The 18326-nt window shown below is 37.7% G+C and overlaps 2 protein-coding genes across 3 annotated transcripts in view; one reads left to right on the forward strand and one right to left on the reverse strand.

Annotated features, from left to right (window-relative positions):
• The window catches only part of LOC306859148 (exosome complex component 10-like), a 10987-nt gene extending 518 nt beyond the window's left edge, over positions 1-10469 (forward strand). Inside the window, exons 3-25 of the mRNA XM_079400029.1 lie at positions 886-1009; positions 1496-1600; positions 1748-1901; positions 4188-4296; positions 4417-4492; positions 4576-4686; positions 4770-4913; positions 5566-5756; positions 5907-6063; positions 6232-6380; positions 6465-6515; positions 7357-7468; positions 7583-7630; positions 7710-7785; positions 7869-7981; positions 8172-8258; positions 8344-8412; positions 8933-9026; positions 9134-9207; positions 9296-9527; positions 9621-9682; positions 9786-9853; positions 9967-10469. Of these exons, the coding sequence (XP_079256155.1) occupies positions 886-1009; positions 1496-1600; positions 1748-1901; positions 4188-4296; positions 4417-4492; positions 4576-4686; positions 4770-4913; positions 5566-5756; positions 5907-6063; positions 6232-6380; positions 6465-6515; positions 7357-7468; positions 7583-7630; positions 7710-7785; positions 7869-7981; positions 8172-8258; positions 8344-8412; positions 8933-9026; positions 9134-9207; positions 9296-9527; positions 9621-9682; positions 9786-9853; positions 9967-9997 (2437 nt within the window). The 3' untranslated portion in view covers positions 9998-10469. The remainder of the gene's footprint in view (positions 1-885; positions 1010-1495; positions 1601-1747; positions 1902-4187; positions 4297-4416; positions 4493-4575; positions 4687-4769; positions 4914-5565; positions 5757-5906; positions 6064-6231; positions 6381-6464; positions 6516-7356; positions 7469-7582; positions 7631-7709; positions 7786-7868; positions 7982-8171; positions 8259-8343; positions 8413-8932; positions 9027-9133; positions 9208-9295; positions 9528-9620; positions 9683-9785; positions 9854-9966) is intronic.
• A 272-nt stretch (positions 10470-10741) lies between these two features.
• On the reverse strand, positions 10742-18006 carry LOC306859149 (src-like-adapter 2). 2 transcript variants are annotated; one of them, XM_079400031.1, is made up of 8 exons: positions 17769-18006; positions 15730-15871; positions 15105-15204; positions 14932-15018; positions 14479-14582; positions 12971-13120; positions 12323-12452; positions 10742-11976 (listed from the first exon to the last, which is right to left on the reverse strand). In XM_079400031.1, the coding sequence occupies exons 2-8, from the start codon at positions 15818-15820 to the stop codon at positions 11844-11846; spliced, it is 795 nt and encodes a 264-aa protein (XP_079256157.1). In that variant the 5' UTR covers positions 15821-15871; positions 17769-18006; the 3' UTR covers positions 10742-11843. The 2 variants fall into 2 exon arrangements, with proteins under 2 accessions (XP_079256157.1, XP_079256156.1); XM_079400030.1 differs by having other exon boundaries at positions 10748-11976; positions 12323-12455; positions 17769-17999.
• Positions 18007-18326: the final 320 nt, after the last annotated feature.

The raw sequence follows: 18326 nt of genomic DNA on the forward strand, positions 1-18326 counted from the left end.
AATTTGACATTTTATACATGGGTTCATGGAAGATATACAGAAAATCAAGGGATTAAGAAGTAAAAACAATGTTCAGGGTTACTGCTATACTAATATACAATAGCTAATTGGCCAGTAGCAAGATGCACTATATTGCCAAAAGCATTGGGTCACCCCCCTCTAATGAACAGGTTTGATTACTTTAGTAATTTCTATGAGTACAAATCTTAATGTTTAAGCATATAATGATATTCTTGGGAATTGTGTGCTTCTAATTTTATAGCAACAGTTTGGACAGGACCCTTTTCTATTCTAACATGACCGTGTCTCTGTGTATAAGACACGGTTCAAAAAGACATGATTGATTGAGTCAGTGTGGAAGAACTTGACTGGTCTGCAGAAAGCCAAGTCCTGATCCCAGCTGAACACCTCTGGTGTGACTTTATATGCAGACCTTGAGCCAAAAACTCATCACCAAACACCAATGTTAGAATAGAAAAGGGTCCTGTCCAAACTGTTGCTATAAAATTAGAAGCACACAATTCCCTAGAATATCATTATATGCTGAAACATTAAGATTTGTACTCATAGAAATTACTAAAGTAGTCAAACATGTTCATTAGAAGGGGGGGGTGACCCAATACTTTTGGCAATATAGTGTATTATTCCAATTATATCATACTGGATAAACGTTATATCAGATGTTCTTTAATAGGGCTATAATCAGAAATAAAAGTTAATCCTATAATGTTTCCAAAAGTTCTGCTAGAAAAACAACTTCTGTTTGGCCTCTTAGAAATTGCATGTATGAAACATGAATAAATGCTTTATTATTATAGTATTAGGGCTCATTATGTTGTAACTGGAGACTTATTGTTCTAATATCTGTGTATATTTCTCTGACAGTATGAGCCAGGTAATGCAGCATCATGGCTGTAGATCTCACATGAGAGACAGGAACAGACTGACTGGACTGGAGGACAGGTTTGACCTGGTGGTGGACTCAAACGATGCCATCCTTGAGAAAGTGGTACGAGTCTTACACTGACACCACTGAGATTCAAGCTTCAGGTCTTCTGCTTTGTGTCTGTTTATGTCTGTCCATCTTGCCCATTTACACCAAGAATGATAACGGTAACTATCAAGTTTTAATAATTGTTCCAGTTTTCTGAGAACAGTGAAGTCCAACACCGCAGTTGATGAATGATTAAAACATTCACAGCCAATCAGAATTCACCTGGCTTTAAAAAACTTAAAGCATTTAAAGCAGCAGGCAATATAAAAGCAGAGTCTGCTGTTAATATACAGGGTGCTTATATAGCGTTATTATCTGTATAGTTATCATTCTTGGCGTGAGCAGGCTTTTAGTCAACACCGTATGAAATCATTTTGTTGTACCTGCAGGAATTACAAAAGGTGAAAAGGTCTTCGGCCCTCTTTTAGTCTAGTGCTGCAAGTCTGTTTTCTATCCTGTCACGTGTGTAAAACTGCTAAATGCAGTGTGATCTGTGTTCAGGGCATTCTCCTGGACGAGGCCTCTGGTGTGAGTCGCACCCAACAGCCGGTGATGCCTGCTGGATATCAGCCGCCGAAGATCGTCGTGTCCAGCTGGAATCGCAGGGTTAGTTTCTCAGCTCATCCTTCTTTTAACTTAGGGAAATATTTGTTGGAGAAAGATTAGTTGAACTTGATCACATGTTTTGATAAAGTCTGGCTGGTCCACGAGGAGCCGCTTCTGGCATGATGGCAGCTTATCTTCTCCTTACAGGGAGGAGAGCGCAGGGATGAGACCTTTCACCTTCTACATGCTAAAAACATTCAGCGGCCACAGCTTAAGTTCAAGGAGAAAGTGGATAACAGCAACACTCCCTTTGTCTCCAAAATTTTCATCAAACCCAATGCAGTTAAACCTCTGTCATCATGTGAGTGTGTCCTCGGTGACAACTTTTTCTTTTTCTTTTCACAGCCTTTGTGGACTGCTTTTTGCAAATATTTATATTGCTAACATTTAGTAGAAGTACAGTATCTGGAGGTCCAGGCAATTATATATATATATATATATATTTTGGTTTTATTATATATAAATAGTGGAGGGCAACAATTAATCGTGATTAATCACATCCAAAATATTTTTTTTGTGTCTTCATAATATATGCATGTGTCCTGTGTATATGTATGTATATATAAATACAGACATGCATGTATATATTTAAGAAAAATGTTTAGATATTAAATATATTTATATATAATATATATTATATGAATGTAAATATATACATGTAAATATTTAAAAAAATATATACTGTATGTGTTTGTCTTTATAGATACATAATATATATACATTATATAATTAAAAACATTTATTTTGGATGTGATTAATCGTTGCCCAGCACTAATAATAAAACAAACATATATATATATATATATATATATATATATATATATACAGTGCCCTCCATAAGTATTGGAACAGTAAAGACAAAATTGCTCTGTTGGTTGTGGAGTCAAGACATTTACAAATATGATTAAAAGATGAATATGAGACAAAACTACAGAATGTCACATTTTATTATTGGGTGATTCAACACATACATGTTTTACCAGCTAAGAAGTTCAGCACTTTTAGAGTTTCATCCCTCTATCTGATGTGAGCATAAGTATTGGAGCAGTTGCCTCACAGGTCTTTCTAAGTGATCAGCTGTGTCCTGTTGCATTAATTCTTCAGATATTAAAAGCAGGGAATGTGTCGTATCAGTTATATCCATTACTTCTGTATTCTGAATCTTGCATTCGATGATAACACACAAACCTGAATGAAGATGAGGGAGCTGACTTTGAGAGAAAAGCAAGCAATTTGGATGCTAAATGAAAAGAGGAAGTCAATTAGAGCTCTAGCAAAAACAAAGAGCATGGAGAAATCAAGAGTTTGGAAACCACCAGCGACACCAGCAACCAACAACGACCTGATCGGCTGAGAAAACAACAGTAGTAGATGACAGACAAATCATAAAAGCTATGAAAATGAATCCTAAAAGACGTGTCTGTAAAATCACCAACAACTTCCAGAAAGCTGGGGTGATGCTCTGACAATCTACTGTCCTCAGGAGACTTTGACACAGAATTACAGATGCTACACAGAAAGATACAAACCTCTGACCAGCACCAAAAATAGAAAGGCAAGATTAGAGTTTGCAAAAAAGCACAAAGGTGAGCCAGAAGAGTTTTGGAACTGTGTTTATGGACCGATGAGACAAAGATGAACCTTTATCTAAGTGATGGGAAAACAAAAGTGTGGAGAAAAAAGGGAACTGCAAATGATCCCAAGCATACAGCCTCATCTGTAAAGCATGGTGGAGGTGGTGTCATGGCACGGGCATGCATGGCTGTCTCTGGAACAGGCCCTCTCAACTTTACTGATGACTTAATGTATGATGACAGTAGCAGAATGAATTTGGAAGGGTACAAAACCATCTTGCCTACCAATATCCAAGAAAATGCCACCAGATTCATTGGGAAGTGCTTCATATTGCATCAGGACAATGACCCAAAACACCCTGCCAGTTCAGTCAAGGAATTTATAAGGGCAAAAAGGGGCATTAAAGGCTGGTGAAAGTATTTCAAAGGATGAGACCAAGAGTCTGGTGATGTATATGGGTCACAGACTCACTGCTGTGATTGTGTGCAAGGGATCTGCAACTAAATAATAGCTTTTAATCTTTTATATCTGCCTTATGTTCAACTGTCCCAATACTTATGCTCACATCAATGAGTGGGATGAACTCTAAAAGTGCTGTTCTTTTTATTTGGTAAAACATGTATGTGTTGAAACGGCTAATAATAAAATGTGACATTCTGTAGTTTTGTCTCATATTCATCTTTTAATCATATTTACAAATGTCCTGACTCCACAGCCAACAGAGCAATTTTGTCTTTACTGTTTCAATACTTATGGAGGGCACTGTATGTGTATATATATATATATATGTATATGTGTATGTATGTATGTATATATGTATATGTTAAATAGTAATTGAATTAAAAATAGTAGTTTAAATACTAATATAATAAATATGAATAAAGAGTAATAATATACATTACATTTAATATACAATTTAAATGGTAGTTCAAATAATTGTAATATTAAATAAAATTTCAATTAAAAAAATAGTAATGTTGAAATACTAAATTGCAACCAAATATATGACTAGATTTTGCCAACAAACACATTCGTAAGGAGAGGCCGGAGGATTTGGATGTTCCTGCTGCATTGGCTGATTTTATCCATCAGGAGAGAACAAAAGAGCATGTGGACGACATGTAAGACCAGATTTATTTGATTCATTCAGTTTAAAGAGGTCCGTTGTGTGTTTGTTAGTTATTTTATATCAGTGTTTAATATTAGTCTTGTTTAAAATGGATTGTAATGCTGTTTCTCAGGTTTTCTCACCCTTATCAATATGAGTTGGATCATCTGGTCATGCCGGAGAGTCTGAAGTGTAAACCTGATGTCCAGGTGAATGTCCTAAGCATCCTGTTTTCTTTTCAGGAGCTGTGATGAGTGTTTTCAATCACTGATATATTTTCTTTGTGTTGTAGATGTATAAGCCTCTTTCCGAATCCACTTGTCAATTCATCAACACTTTAGATGACCTCGTTGCTTTGAATGAGACGTTAGCCAAGATGTCGGAGTTCGCTGTGGACCTGGAGGTATGACTGTTTCAGGTTTGCATGATTCTGTTTAGTCGTGTATCACTTTAGGTGTTTAATTCGCACAATTTCTCTGTTTACAGCATCATTCCTACAGAAGCTTTCTGGGAATCACGTGTCTGATGCAGATATCAACACGAGAGGAGGATTTCATCATAGACACGCTGGAACTGCGCAGTGAAATGCACATCTTAAACGAGACTTTCACTGACCCTGCCATTGTGAAGGTGATTGACTTTAATACTCTGCTCTTCTATTAGATTTACCCACTTAGATGTGTGTGTGTGTGTGTGTGTGTGTTAGAGCGTCACGATAAATCATTAAAAGATCACGATCTTGATTCAAACACCCATGTAATCCCATTTTTAAATGACAAAGATTAGAAAGTAATCCCAATCTTGGTAACTCGTTATGATATAGCTGGGGACTACTTTCAGGCGCTGCGTAATATCATTGCACCTGCTGCACCCATGCTAATGGTCTAATCCGATTCAATGATCTATGCTAAGCTACGCTAAAAGTGCTACCGCCAGACCCGGAGATCGGCTAAATGGATTCAAAAACAGTGTAAAATGAGCCTATTTTCAAAAAAAGTGTAGTGTTCCTTTAAGTACAATAAATCAGTCACCTCCAAAATTACTTGGGATTATGTAAATAAGGCTGCATAGGAGGTAAAAAAATATATTTTCCAATAATATCATAATCTAATAAACTTCATCCATCAAACAAGTTAAACTAATTCCCATCTTACATGTATATCCAGCTGAAGGTTGATTTTCATTCAGAAAAAATGTTGCATTATGGATATTAAATGTGCTGTGATTGCCATTTGATGATTACTGTTGCTTATGTTGCATGCATCATGTTTTGCTCCTGCAGGTGTTTCACGGGGCTGACTCTGACGTCGAGTGGCTACAAAAGGACTTTGGTCTTTATGTGGTCAACATGTTCGACACCCATCATGCTGCGCGTTGCCTAAACCTCGGCCGAAACTCCCTTGACCATCTCCTGAAAGTTTACTGCAATGTGAACTCTGATAAACGCTACCAGCTGGCAGACTGGAGGATACGGTAATCCCAACACTCAATACATTTAGCACAGATTGATATAATTCCTCATTGATCCAATCTCATTATGTAAGACTTCAAGAACTATTTTCTGTTTATCTGATGGCTGTAACAGTCATTGTGGTAATACTAGTGCGTGCCGTGTGTCTGTAGACCGTTGCCAGATGAGATGGTGAAGTACGCTCAGGCTGACACGCACTACCTGCTGTACGTGTTCGATCGAGTCCGAGCTGACCTGTATGATACAGGCAACGGCCAACCCACCCTCATCCAGCAGGTCTGGGATAAAAGCAGAGACCTCTCGCTCAAGGTATGGACTTTTTTTTTCATACCAGCTAATTAAACACCCCAAATGCACAGAAAATATAAAACGGTGTGTTTGTTTTGTTGTGGTAATCAGTTCAACTGAATCATTTAAAGGAACCAGCTCATTATAGTGGTTCTATGTTTCAAATGAATTTCTGAATATTCTCTTTAGAAATATGTGAAGCCTATTTTTACGGAGGACTCGTACATGGAGCTGTACCGCAAGCAGAAGAGGAGCTTCAACACACAGCAGCTGGCGGCCTTCAGACTGCTGTACGCCTGGAGAGATAAACTGGCACGAGAGGAAGATGAGAGCACCGGGTAATGCTCCAAACCGCCTCTGTGCATGTGTCTGTTCACAGATTACTAGTTATTGTGATTCATGAATGTGTTGTTTCTCCACAGATATATCTTACCCAACCACATGATGATGAAGATCGCCGAGGAGCTTCCAAAGTAAGTTTAATCTATTTAATCAATACATTTTCATTTAAAGTTACCCATTTGTGAGGGTGTTTTATTTTAATTTTTTTGCCACTAAAATTATTTTAAGGTAATTTTGGTTTTCGTGAGCATTTTCAATATTCTTAACTCTTAGAATGAAACTTGCCGTTTTTGTAGACCCATATAGACATGCACATCCTTAAAAATATTTATATATTTTTTAAAGAAACTGTTACTTTTATTTAGCAAGGATGGGTTAAATTAAGTGGCAATGAAGAAAAAAACATTTCAGCATGTATAATAATAATAATTTGTTTCTGAGCAGCAAATCAGCATATTAGAATGATTTCTGAAGGGTCATGTGACACTGAAGACGAGTAATCGAATCACAGGAATAAATAGCATTTTGAAATATATTACTATAGAAAACAGTTATTTTAAATTGTGATATTTCAGACTGTATTTACGGTATTTTTGATCAAATATGCAGCCTTGGTGTGAGACTTCTTTCAAAAAATCTTACCAACCCCAAATGTTGAACAGTATTGTGTGTGTGTGAATGAGCTCCGTTATGACTGGCTAATCTCCACACATTATCATAGATATCATAGACTTACATTTCACTGCTGGTTATACTCTGTATAATTGTGTATGTGACGAATAAAAAATCTTGAATCTTGAATAGATTGCATTTGATAATAGTCATTAAATTGTGGCCAAAAGGTGTTGAAATGTACATAAATGAAATGCATTTTTTTCAGCTTAGATTGAGTGGACTAGTGCATCTGAAATCCTTTTTTCTAGTGTTTGATTCTTTTGAAGGCTGTATAAACTTACGTGTTGTTCACTCTAGGGAGCCTCAGGGCATCATCGCGTGCTGTAACCCTACTCCACCACTAGTGCGCCAGCAGATCAACGAGCTTCATCAGCTTATCAAACAGGCTCGAGAGACGCCTTTACTCAAGGTGTGCGCTCAGACAAACACCATTTAGCTCATTAACTCTGCTTTTTGTTTCACTTCAATTTGCAATATGAATATGAAATTCTAGACTCTGAATATGAATGTTCTCTCTTTTTAGGCAGAGGTACTTGCTGAAAAGAGGAAATCGATGACCCCTAAAAGAAAGGTGTGTTGACATGTTCAGTACTTTTCTGTGGATCCAAACTGGTTTCTTTCTAATTGCTCCTCTTGCTGTTGTCTTCTAGCCACAGACGACTTTATTTGGACCGCATGACACCTCCCGCTCGTCTGAAAGTGACTTCCTGGACCTCTCCTCTTTTGGTAGGTCTAGATATTAAGACCTCATGATTTGCCTTTGTGTTATTTTAAAACCACTAGTTGACATTTTCTCCACATATATTTAGAAACTCCAACCAAACCGGGAGTTTTGTTTTCAGAGGAGGAGGATGAAAGTGTGAACCAAGAGGAAAAATCCTTGCATTGCCTGATAGCTTCAGCAAAAATCAGCCTGTTTGCGGTAGGACATTTGAAAATAAATTCAGAGACACCTGTTTATCATTTAGCATGTTCAGGTGTGTCCGCATGTATTGTAAAGTCTCGCAGAAGCTTGAAGTAGATTTTGTGTAATTGTTAATGGTCTTACTCATCAGTTTGATTTGGGAGTGCTTATGTGAGTTGAGGATGGTTTTTTGTCGTTTGTATTTTAGGAGGCAGCAGCAGCTCCTGCTCATCTGACTGTGGCACAACAAAAGGCTCACAGCATCATGGAGTCCTTTGAGAACCCCTTCAGAATGGTACAGTTCATGCAGTCCATTTAGTCCATGCCTTTTGTCAACTTGTGTTGTGTATTTATTCACTGACATTTCAACTCATTTTCAGTATTTACCATCAAAGGACATTCATATTTCCAAGAATGCCAAATATGACCCCTCTTCAAAGATTTATGAGGTATACTTTCTTTTTTTCATCTTATATATATATATATATATATATATATATATATAAATAATTGTATTTACTGTTTTTGTTTTTAATTTACAATTAATTTTTTAGTTATTTGCTTTTTTTATTTAATGTTTATTTACGTAACTTTTACATTTTATTCTGTACTATTTATTGTGCAATTTTAGTATGTTTGTATACAGTTTTTATTTATAGCAAAATAATGTCTCCAGTTTAATGGTTTTAAACACTTACGCCTTTATGACATACTTTCTTCATGTTTAATCCTAACGGACAGATAGATGATGCAATGGACAATACAACTGACAACAGGTGTAGACAAATGTGCAGAAAATCATATAAACGTGGGGTGTTAAGGGTGGAAATATGAAGGCACCTGTCAATTAAATATCAGTTTTGATTCAGGGAGTGGCAAATACTCCAGAATTATTCTCGATGCAGTCAGGGGGTTTAGGTTGCATTGACTACTGGCTTATATTGACTAATTGTGTTCTGTTTAAAACAGATTCATAACCGCTGGAAGTTACAGAGTATTGAGCAGCAGCAGAAGGAGGCGCAGGAGAAACAGCAGGCTAAAGAACAGGCCAAGAAAGCTCAAGGTACAAACAACACAGCAGTTGTATAGAAACTCTGCGCAGTCTGATGTTTTAATACACTAACTTTGTGATCATTTATTTGTGCATAATTGTTTGCACTTGTCTTTCAGAGGAACGAAAGAAAGCCAAACTGAGCTACCAGGAGTCGCTGCAAAACGTTCATACTGTCCGGCAGCAAGTAGCAGTGAGGAAGCTTCAGCTCACCAACTTTACAAGATGTATTTGCTTTCTTCATTTTACACTAACAGGTTTTGTTGCTCTTGTGTTCTTAGGAAGCAAAGCAGGCTGGACAGAAAAAAAAGAGAGCTGCCAGTGATGCTGGTGAATTGAGTCTTAAACCAAAAATGAAAGTCTCAAAGACTGAAAGTGAGACATCGGTGGCTGATCAGTCGACAAAACCGGCTCAGAAAAAAAAGAAACAGAAAAAAGTTCAAGCGCCTGAAGTTCCCGAACAAGACTTTAAACCTTTTGACTACAGCCAGTCAAATTTTCAAATATTTGATGGTAAGACATTTGCCTTTTTTCTGTTTTTATTCCTATGTACTTTTCCCATTGGTTCAGTGCGTTGTCTTCATTTCTTGTATTTTATTCACACAGGCAAATCAAAAGAGAGTTCACAGTTTGATCCAAACAGACAAGCACATGGATCCAAGCAGAAGGTATTAACCTGTTTTCAACCTACAAGCGTTTACAGTCACAAATCTCAGCTGGGATTGATTTAGCTGTGCAAGATCTGATTTTTTTGCCAACTTTGATTCTCAGAAAAAAGGACAGAAGAAAAACACTCTGGGAGGCAGGAGCATGTCTTATGTCCCCGCTAAATCTGACAGGTAACACACACACACACACACACACACACAGCGCTAGATTCAAGAAATCAATCATTGCTGAATTTAAAAAAACAAGCCAAAAAATTGTATAATGGGTTTATTTCTGTTTCCAGAGGGTTTCGCCACAACTGGCCCAAGAGATAGAAGTCTTCAACTGATGGCTGAGCTTCCACTATTTTTGTTTTCCTTTTTAAAAGCGTCCTTTGTAACATTGATATGCTTTGCAGACTGAATTGTCACCGTTTCAGTACAGCATTGAGCTTGTACACGTATTAATTTGTGGTATTTGATCGTCATTAAAATTAGATTTTAAAACATTTCTCGTCTTTCATTAAATTCTTACATTTTTATTTGAAGCTATTTTTTTTTCGGCAAAATTAAAGATAGGGAAGGCATTTTCAAATTAAATGTACTTCTAAGTTGGACTTTTTAAGTAGTCCACTTTTACAAACCCATAAGAGCTGTATTTGTGATATTTGAGTCGTGACCGGTGAAAGTGGCGTTTGCAAAGGTTGTTTGTTCTGCTGAACTGTTGATTTCATGCAGACATTTAAACAGTTTTTAGAAGTTTTTGAGACATTAAAGTGTGCCAACTCTTCTTGGTTTAATTGATCTTAACGACAGTAGTGTCTAAACACTTTCGTTGCCATTGTATGGTATTTTTTTATTCTTCTGCAGTACATACCACAGCCTCTGGATGGCAATGCAAAGTAACAGCTCTACCTTTATCATCAAACAAACTACTGTGCCAGTCACTCACTTCACCACGTGTACAGAAACATGCAGCCTGGCAAGATTATAGAAATGGAAATCTTTAGTTCAAAGTTGTGTGGAGGAGAAACTGCCGTTTGATGTAACCGATAGAAATCCTTCTCAATTCTCGTTTTTAATATCTAAAGCCATTTATTTTCAAGACTGATTAGTACTACACTAAGGATGTTTAAGAACATAGCTGGCATAAATATTCCGTCTGCACACTGAGAGCAGACCGCATTCACAACCCTTCGCTTCCTGCTGCTCAAGACTGCGGTTCTTTTCTAAACAATAGGTGCAAAGACAGGAAACAACTCGAGATGCTTTTGTCAGCTTCTTCAAATACAAAGATGACCTTGTTTTTTCTCTCGAGTTTATTTAAAAGAACGTAACTAATGTCGATAAATCACAAGGGATAGTTCACCCAAAAATAATAGTGATTTTTCTCACTTTAATGTTGCTCCAAACCTGCATGAACACTAAAGATGTTCTTTTAAAGAATGTTGAGAACCAAACTATTGCGATTGAACTAAAACCGTTTGGTTATCAACATTCTTCACAAGATGTTCTTTTGTGTTCCACAGAAGAAACTCAAACAGGTTTGGAATGATGGTTTTCATTTTTGGCTCTTTAAGCAACCGTATATATTTACAAAGTTACACAACATTTATGTTCTAAGTCATAAATACGTATTTTGTCCTGCGTTTTCAACAAAAAAATGACATCAAACACTCTATCATTAATAAAGCTTCTTTGAAGCTTCTTTCATTCTATGATTGTGATCACTTTTGTAATTAGCACGATGCTGATGAAGTTCCAGAAAGTGTGAGTGGAGTGGAAATGGATGCATACGCCACCCAGCTGTGTTCCCCCCTCCCACTCACACTCTCCTCTGTTGTTTTTTCCTTCAGTCGTTTTCTCTTTTATGTCCGCCAGGAGCGCGTCCACACAGGAAACTCTGACATCTTCGTCTCCAGCACCCACTCTGGAAGAACAGCAATGAGTCAGTGAGCGTGTCCCGGAACTTCATCCGACGCCGCTTTTGCTCAAACAGTTTTTAACGCAGAAATTCACGAACAAAAAAAAGACGCTTAGATGCGTTTTGGTTAATTTTCCACGTCTGGGTCACGAAAAATGAGTTTTGGGGTTTCTGTAAAGTGTTTTAACCCATATCACGGCATTAAGAGTCCAAAGTCATTCAAACACTCGTCCTCCAAGTTTCACGACAGTCTTCCAATCATGTGTCCCAGAGCTGACAGCAGTCCTCACAATCCTCCGTCATGTAGAGGTACGAGTTAATGGCCTCCTTCAGGCCTTCGCTTACTATAGAGTCCTCTGCACCCTCTTTTCTCTGCCCGAAGATCATGGAGCTGTGAAGAAAACTCATTTAGAAACTGCTCTACTAGTTTTTGAAAAGACGAAGAGATTAAAGAGATTCCGTCATTTACTCACCCTCAAGTTGTTCCAAACGTGTATGAATTTCTTTCTTTTGTTGAACACAAAATATATTTTGAAGAATGTAACTGGAAGTCAATGGCTACCACCAACTGTTTGGTTACCAACATTCTTCAAAATATCTTTTGTGTTAAAAAGATGAAAAAAAAAACCTCATACAGGTTTGGAACAACTTGAGGGTGGGTAAATGATGAACAAATTTTCATTTTTGGGTGATCTGTTGAAAGTCACTTCATTTGTGACTGGATGCATTTGACGCACCTGTCCACATCTTTCCAGTTTATAGTAGGCCTCTTCACAGCAACCGGAGGTGGGCCGGTTACCACAGGAACGTTGTTGGATCCAACGATGTAGCATGGCTCCCCCAGAGTACAGCATAGCCCGTCTGATACTTCTGAGGGACAGTTCACATTTAATCTCCGCCCACAACATTTACACATTTCTGCACGTTCAGCCAAAATATATATATTTTAGCATGTTGCTGTGTGGTTGCTAATGAGTTTTGGGTGGTTGCCACATATTGTTATTTACGTAACAGCGCACTACATAATCAACTTTTTGTTTGGTTTCTGATGATACACCAATGGGGTCTTTGACTACTGACACTGGATAGAGCATAACGTTTGTTAGCTGTAGAATTACCCTATTCACAGCTAATTTTTGTTGCCCACAATTTATTCCACCACTGAAAATGATCTAGAATAAAACAGGTTTTTATAGGCACTGGCATGATTGGAGTCCACCTCTTGTGTGAGTACATGATTTAAACGTTTCCTCAAATCTATTAGTCAGTATCATGCATGGCATTAGTATCAAGCACAAACCCAGCAACGTCACATACAATCTCTGGGTGCCAGTAATCAGTTACTGGCTGTATGTGTGAGTGTGTTTATATGTGTGTGTGTGTACCTGAATAGTGTGCGACCAGGTCCGAGAGGGTCCTGAAGGTGAGTCCAGGAGAGATATAGACCCAGCCGTTCTCGATGCAGCTGATACGGTAGTGTTTGACAGAAGCGCGTTCATGCGAGCTGCTCCTACGCACTGACAGAGTGTGGTTACCTAAGTTAAAAAAAACATATACATTAATACAAACTGGATTTGATGTCTTCTGTAGCCCTGGGTGTTGCTATGCAGTTATTTAGGTTTTTGAAATGCTGCTATATGATTGTTAGAACATTACTGTGTAGTTGTCAAGTAGGGCTATACGATATTAACAACCCTTACAATAATTTTTGTTTTTGAATAGTCATTTGATCTCATATGTAATTTAAGGGCCTGCGATAACGTGGTTTGACCAGTGTGGTGCTGTAGCCCTCCTGCATGCAGTCCAACAGAAGAAGACACTGCACTTATGAGACGTGCAAACGAAGCTGAACCAGTAGCCGAACAAAAAATGCTGTCATGTCTAAAGGCCTTGCAACCACAACAAAGTATTTTTCGCTTTTCAGTTAGGGGTAAAAAGTAATTTGATATAAGCTAGCCAATTCGTATGTATTTTACAAGGTGGCTAATTCGTACGACCTCACACGTATGATTTGTACGATCAGTCTACACCCCAGTGATGGGTAGTTTTAGGGGTGGGGTTAGGTGTAGGTCATTCGTACAAATTCATACGAATTGAGCTACTCGTAAAATATGTACGAATTGCCATAAGATCGGGCTGAGCTAGCAGTGGTTTACTGTTAGCAAACATCCTGGTGCTACTGAGAACCTTTAGATGAACATGTTAATATGGGTTGTGCGATTTCCTCTCAAGCATCGGATCATAGTGATGTGGATACATTTGCACAAGCTCTGCAATTGGCACTCCAATAAATTCATGTCATGTTTATTTATATAAAACTTCATGTAATATATTGCTTAAAGTTGAAAAAACTTACTTTCAATTAGAATTTCAAATAGATTTTCTGCTATAAAGCAGCTTTATATGTATAGACTAAATAAAAACTCAATATTTTAACGAATTGGAAAAGCTGAATATTTGAACAAATCCTACTGATTAACTACTGGTGAAAAAAAGTTAAAATCATAAAATAAGGTCACACTTTATTTTAAGGTTCAATTCTCGCCATTAACAAACAATTAACTATGACTTTTGCCTGAAACTCCTAATTTGCTGCTTATTAATAGTTAGTAAGGTAGTTGTTAAGTTTAGGTATTGGGATATGTAGAATATGGTCATGCACAATATGTGCTTTATAAGCACTAATAAACAGCAAATGTGTTAATAATAGGCATGCTAATAAGCAACTAGTTAATTCTGAGAATTGGTCCCTATACTTAAGTGTTACCAAAATCAAAGATTAGTCGATTAATAGTTCTAATGATCATTAGATGAATCAATTATCAAAATAATCGTTTGTTGCAGATAGCTGTGATAGTGGTAAGTAATGTAACTAGCATTAGCACACAGGTACCTGGGTAGGTCTCGCTCTCTCTGATAAGGAAGGATCCGGGCTGATTATGTGGAAGCATCAGCAGTTCCTCTGCTTTCTGTTTGCTGAGACCCACAAACTGCCACCTGCACGAACACACACACACACACACACACACACACACACAGATGAGTGACAGAGCTGAGGGAATAGTAGTAGGTAGAATCAGAGCATCATGTGATGAGTGAGTGTTCAGCAGGGTCATTGTGGGTACAGTACGTCCCCAAGCTGATAATCAGATCACACTGTACCCAGCTGAGCCCACTCTACAGAAACTAAAACTGACATCAAGTCACCACCTCTGGAGGAATAACGATGAAGTCACAGGAACACACTCCACAGACCACCTGACCGTGGGTGTGATATTATGATGTACCGTACATCTCTAAACCAATAGAAAGGGGTCGATTTTCAAAGTGTGTGATTTCAGCTCACCTGTTGTACACTTTGGCGGTGTAATTGCTGGGGATGTAGCTCTCATTTCCTGTGGCTGATGAATTGACTTTCCACCACTCTCCCTCACTGTAACACACACAATAGATCATCAGATAATCAGCCCGATCAGGCTGTGATGAGGATGAAGTGCCACTGTGTTACAGCACACTTACTCTGACAAAATATTGAGCCTCTCTCCCATTCTGATAGTGCAGTCACCTGGACCTCTGGAAGGATAGTCGTACAGGGACACCACCACGAATCTACCGCTGTCTGCACACAGATCCAAACAACACTTTTAATCCAGCTGGTTTAGCATAGTATCATATTATAAAGAGAGCTCCTCAAGCCACATGATTAAAGATGTACAGTAATCAGATTTTGGTAGTTCAAGTGGATTGAACTGATGTATCAATATTTTATCAGTTCATAAAATATAAAGTTGCCATTCTGAAATACCTCAGACACTAATCATAATGATACCCAAGTCATTATATGAATTTGTGGCAAATTCAGCTGTACTTTTTTTTAACAATAAATACAAGACATTTTTACAGTCTGTTTTTTTTTTTTTTTACTGTTTATCATTCAGATTAAGTGGCACAGTCTGGCACTGAAATTCTTACCTTTATGTACTAGAGCGCTAGTAAAGCACCACTGAATGCTACAGTTGCAACAGCCAATTAAACATTACTAGTGATTCCATACGCACTGAATGAGCTTCACTATTAAGACTTATTTACATTTAGTGCTGCATTTCTAAAATCAGCTCGTGCATATATAAAGTGCTGAACTCACCCATGGCCAGTGGGTCAGTGCTTTCTTCCGTGTCCAAGAGAACAGCATGTGCGCTGGATCCACGCCGGACTTTACTGGGCCGACTGCCCATGGCCGACTGCTCGGGAGTTTTCAGGCACACAGTGCTGATGGGAACCACAATCTAAGAACAGAAGAGCGAGAATATTTTAGTATTGATTCTGTTCTTCTTTAAAGTAAAACAAAAGAAAGAATCAATTCTGTTGTAGTTTGATCATGCCATGGCTTTCTTATGTCACACTTTGAACGTAAATAGGAAGGATGCTGACTTGATGAAAACTTTCCATCCGCACTTTCAGTATCACGCACTTATTTACCTTGGTTAAAAAGGGGTGGCCTTTCTAAAAATAGATCTGGCAAAACGCTGAGAACATTCTACTATTTTCTGTCATGCTCAGTTACATCACAACAGTACAAGCCGCAGTTATTTAAGCAATGCATGTGCACCTGAATAATAATCATACACAGCAAAATCAATAGATCAAAATGATTCCGTATGCAAATAACAGTTCAAATATTACTAGCTTAGATGAAGCCATTATATAATGTGACTCATATGACTCTGATTAAGCGACTGTAAAGTGCTGAGGTTCAGCAGTCTTCCATTGCCTTCCCACAGGGTTGGTATTAAAATGATCACTGTAAATCATTTAAAGGAAATCAGCTGGTTTGATGAGCTTGACAGTCTCATCAAAACAATCTACATATTTTCCAAGAATATTTATGCGTAATGGTTTTTTCACGTGTTAAAATACCATCAAGACATATATCTACTTTTTTTTTTTTTTTTTTTAGTATTTCTACATCTATAATCTTATTACATGTTATTACATTGTAATAACACATTATTACATTGTAATAATCATGTAATTTAATTGCTACTATTAATAAGTTCAGTAAACACACATGATGTCACCAGCGCTCTAATTTCAACTCTGTCATAATAAGCCTAATGTTCTATTAGCATTCATTAGTGATCTTCCAGGGGCATTTTTCCATATCATATTGTAATGCAGTGGCACTGGTCCCACAGCTATATGACATTATGAAGCAGATGGTCACCTGGTAACACAGATGGGTCTCACTAGGTCATCAGGGTCTCCAGGTCCAAATTACATACCTCACACCCCAGGCACCATAATAACACGTGTTACATGTGCTACATATGAACACTGCTATACTGGAGTACATCACACAGGCACAATCACACTCAAACTAACAAACCGATAGCTAAACGTGTTCTACATTTCTGAATAATGTTTATTCACGGGTGCACTTTTATTAAAAAAAAAACCTATTTGCAGTACATTTTACAGGATATCACTCCTTCTACTTCAAAATTGTAATTCAGTATTTTACTTGCTGTTTGTTTGAAAGCATTTGTGAAATTTACTTGCATTTTCTGAGTCAAAATGGTTTCACCACCACCTTTTTTTTCTCAGTGTATGGAGATAAAGGCACATTTGGTCAAAGATTAGGGCAAGGTTACTAACTTCCTGTTGCGACTTGAGCACTGAGTGTATTTTTCTCTCTTTTAAGAGTTCTCAAGTCTGAATTATAAACTTGTTGCTAGAAAGGTTGTTCGAAAGTTTCATATAAACACATTTTAAGAATCATAGCAAACACATTTCACAACAAAAATGTCTTTGAAATGCCTTTGAAGAAAGGCGCCTATGCAAGCGCATGCTTTTCAAGCTGATTCTGACTTTGATTCAAGATTCAAGATTACAACTTTGAAGTTTAGAGCTCCTCGTTTCGACATTTCACACACATATACTTTTAGGCCAGTCACAGTATCTCTAAATATTTTCCTTAAAAAGAAAATGATAAAATCTTTATCCCATCCAAAAATAGTATTTTTCAATTACTATAAATCTATATTCACATGTGGACTTTAAACATTGCTTTTTTTATTATAATATAGTGCAAGGTGCTTTCGATAAACCTCTGAAATGTATAAAAGCTTACAGCACTCTGCAAAAAGACCTTAAAGAGAGAAATTTGGACAGTCTTTTACTCACCGCATGGTCCTAAGGTTAGCAATGATGACAATCCTTATTCGTGAGCACAATCCTTAACTGCACATCTGCTTGTGTGTAACAGCCTGAAAACTCAGATAGCCAAGTTAGAAAACTATTTGGAGTGATTTCTGTGAAGATCAGAGGCTTGTTTTCTTGAGGAGCTGAGAAGCTCTGTTTCAGGTGAAGTGGCACTGCGGGATGCTGCTGTGGTTGTGTTGGTGTTTTAGCATTGCAGACTGAGGCAGGCAACTTTATTTACTAGATACTTGTAGCTTCCTGTGACGAACAGGTCTAACTGTCACTCCTTTGCTGACGCACAGATGCCTGACAGCGAGAACAGACTGGAGAAGGTGTTTTGAAAGCTCAAACTGTACTAATACACAACACAGATGTTAGTGGAGATGTCATGATGTCATGGGCTCATTGATGCAATGATACAGACGCCAACGGAAGCAGCTTCAGAAATTTCAGGAAGGTTTCAGAAAAGTTCAGACATTGTCTAGTGCTAGTTTTAATTTCACATACTACCAAATGCACCAAAACCAATTGCCATAGCAA

This window comes from Barbus barbus, assembly GCF_936440315.1.
Source record: "Barbus barbus genome assembly, chromosome: 40".
Lineage (NCBI taxonomy): Eukaryota > Metazoa > Chordata > Actinopteri > Cypriniformes > Cyprinidae > Barbus > Barbus barbus.

Bases quoted from the DNA above. Each gene is read 5' to 3' on its own strand.
- LOC306859149 (XM_079400030.1), bottom strand. From the start codon at position 15,820: ATGGGCAGTCGGCCCAGTAAAGTCCGGCGTGGATCCAGCGCACATGCT. The intron at 13,121-14,478 runs GTACCTGTGTGC...TTTTTAACTTAG, and splicing joins AGAGAGCGAGACCTACCCAG to GTAACCACACTCTGTCAGTG. The intron at 12,456-12,970 runs GTACACACACAC...ACTGTCCCTCAG, and splicing joins CCTGGTCGCACACTATTCAG to AAGTATCAGACGGGCTATGC.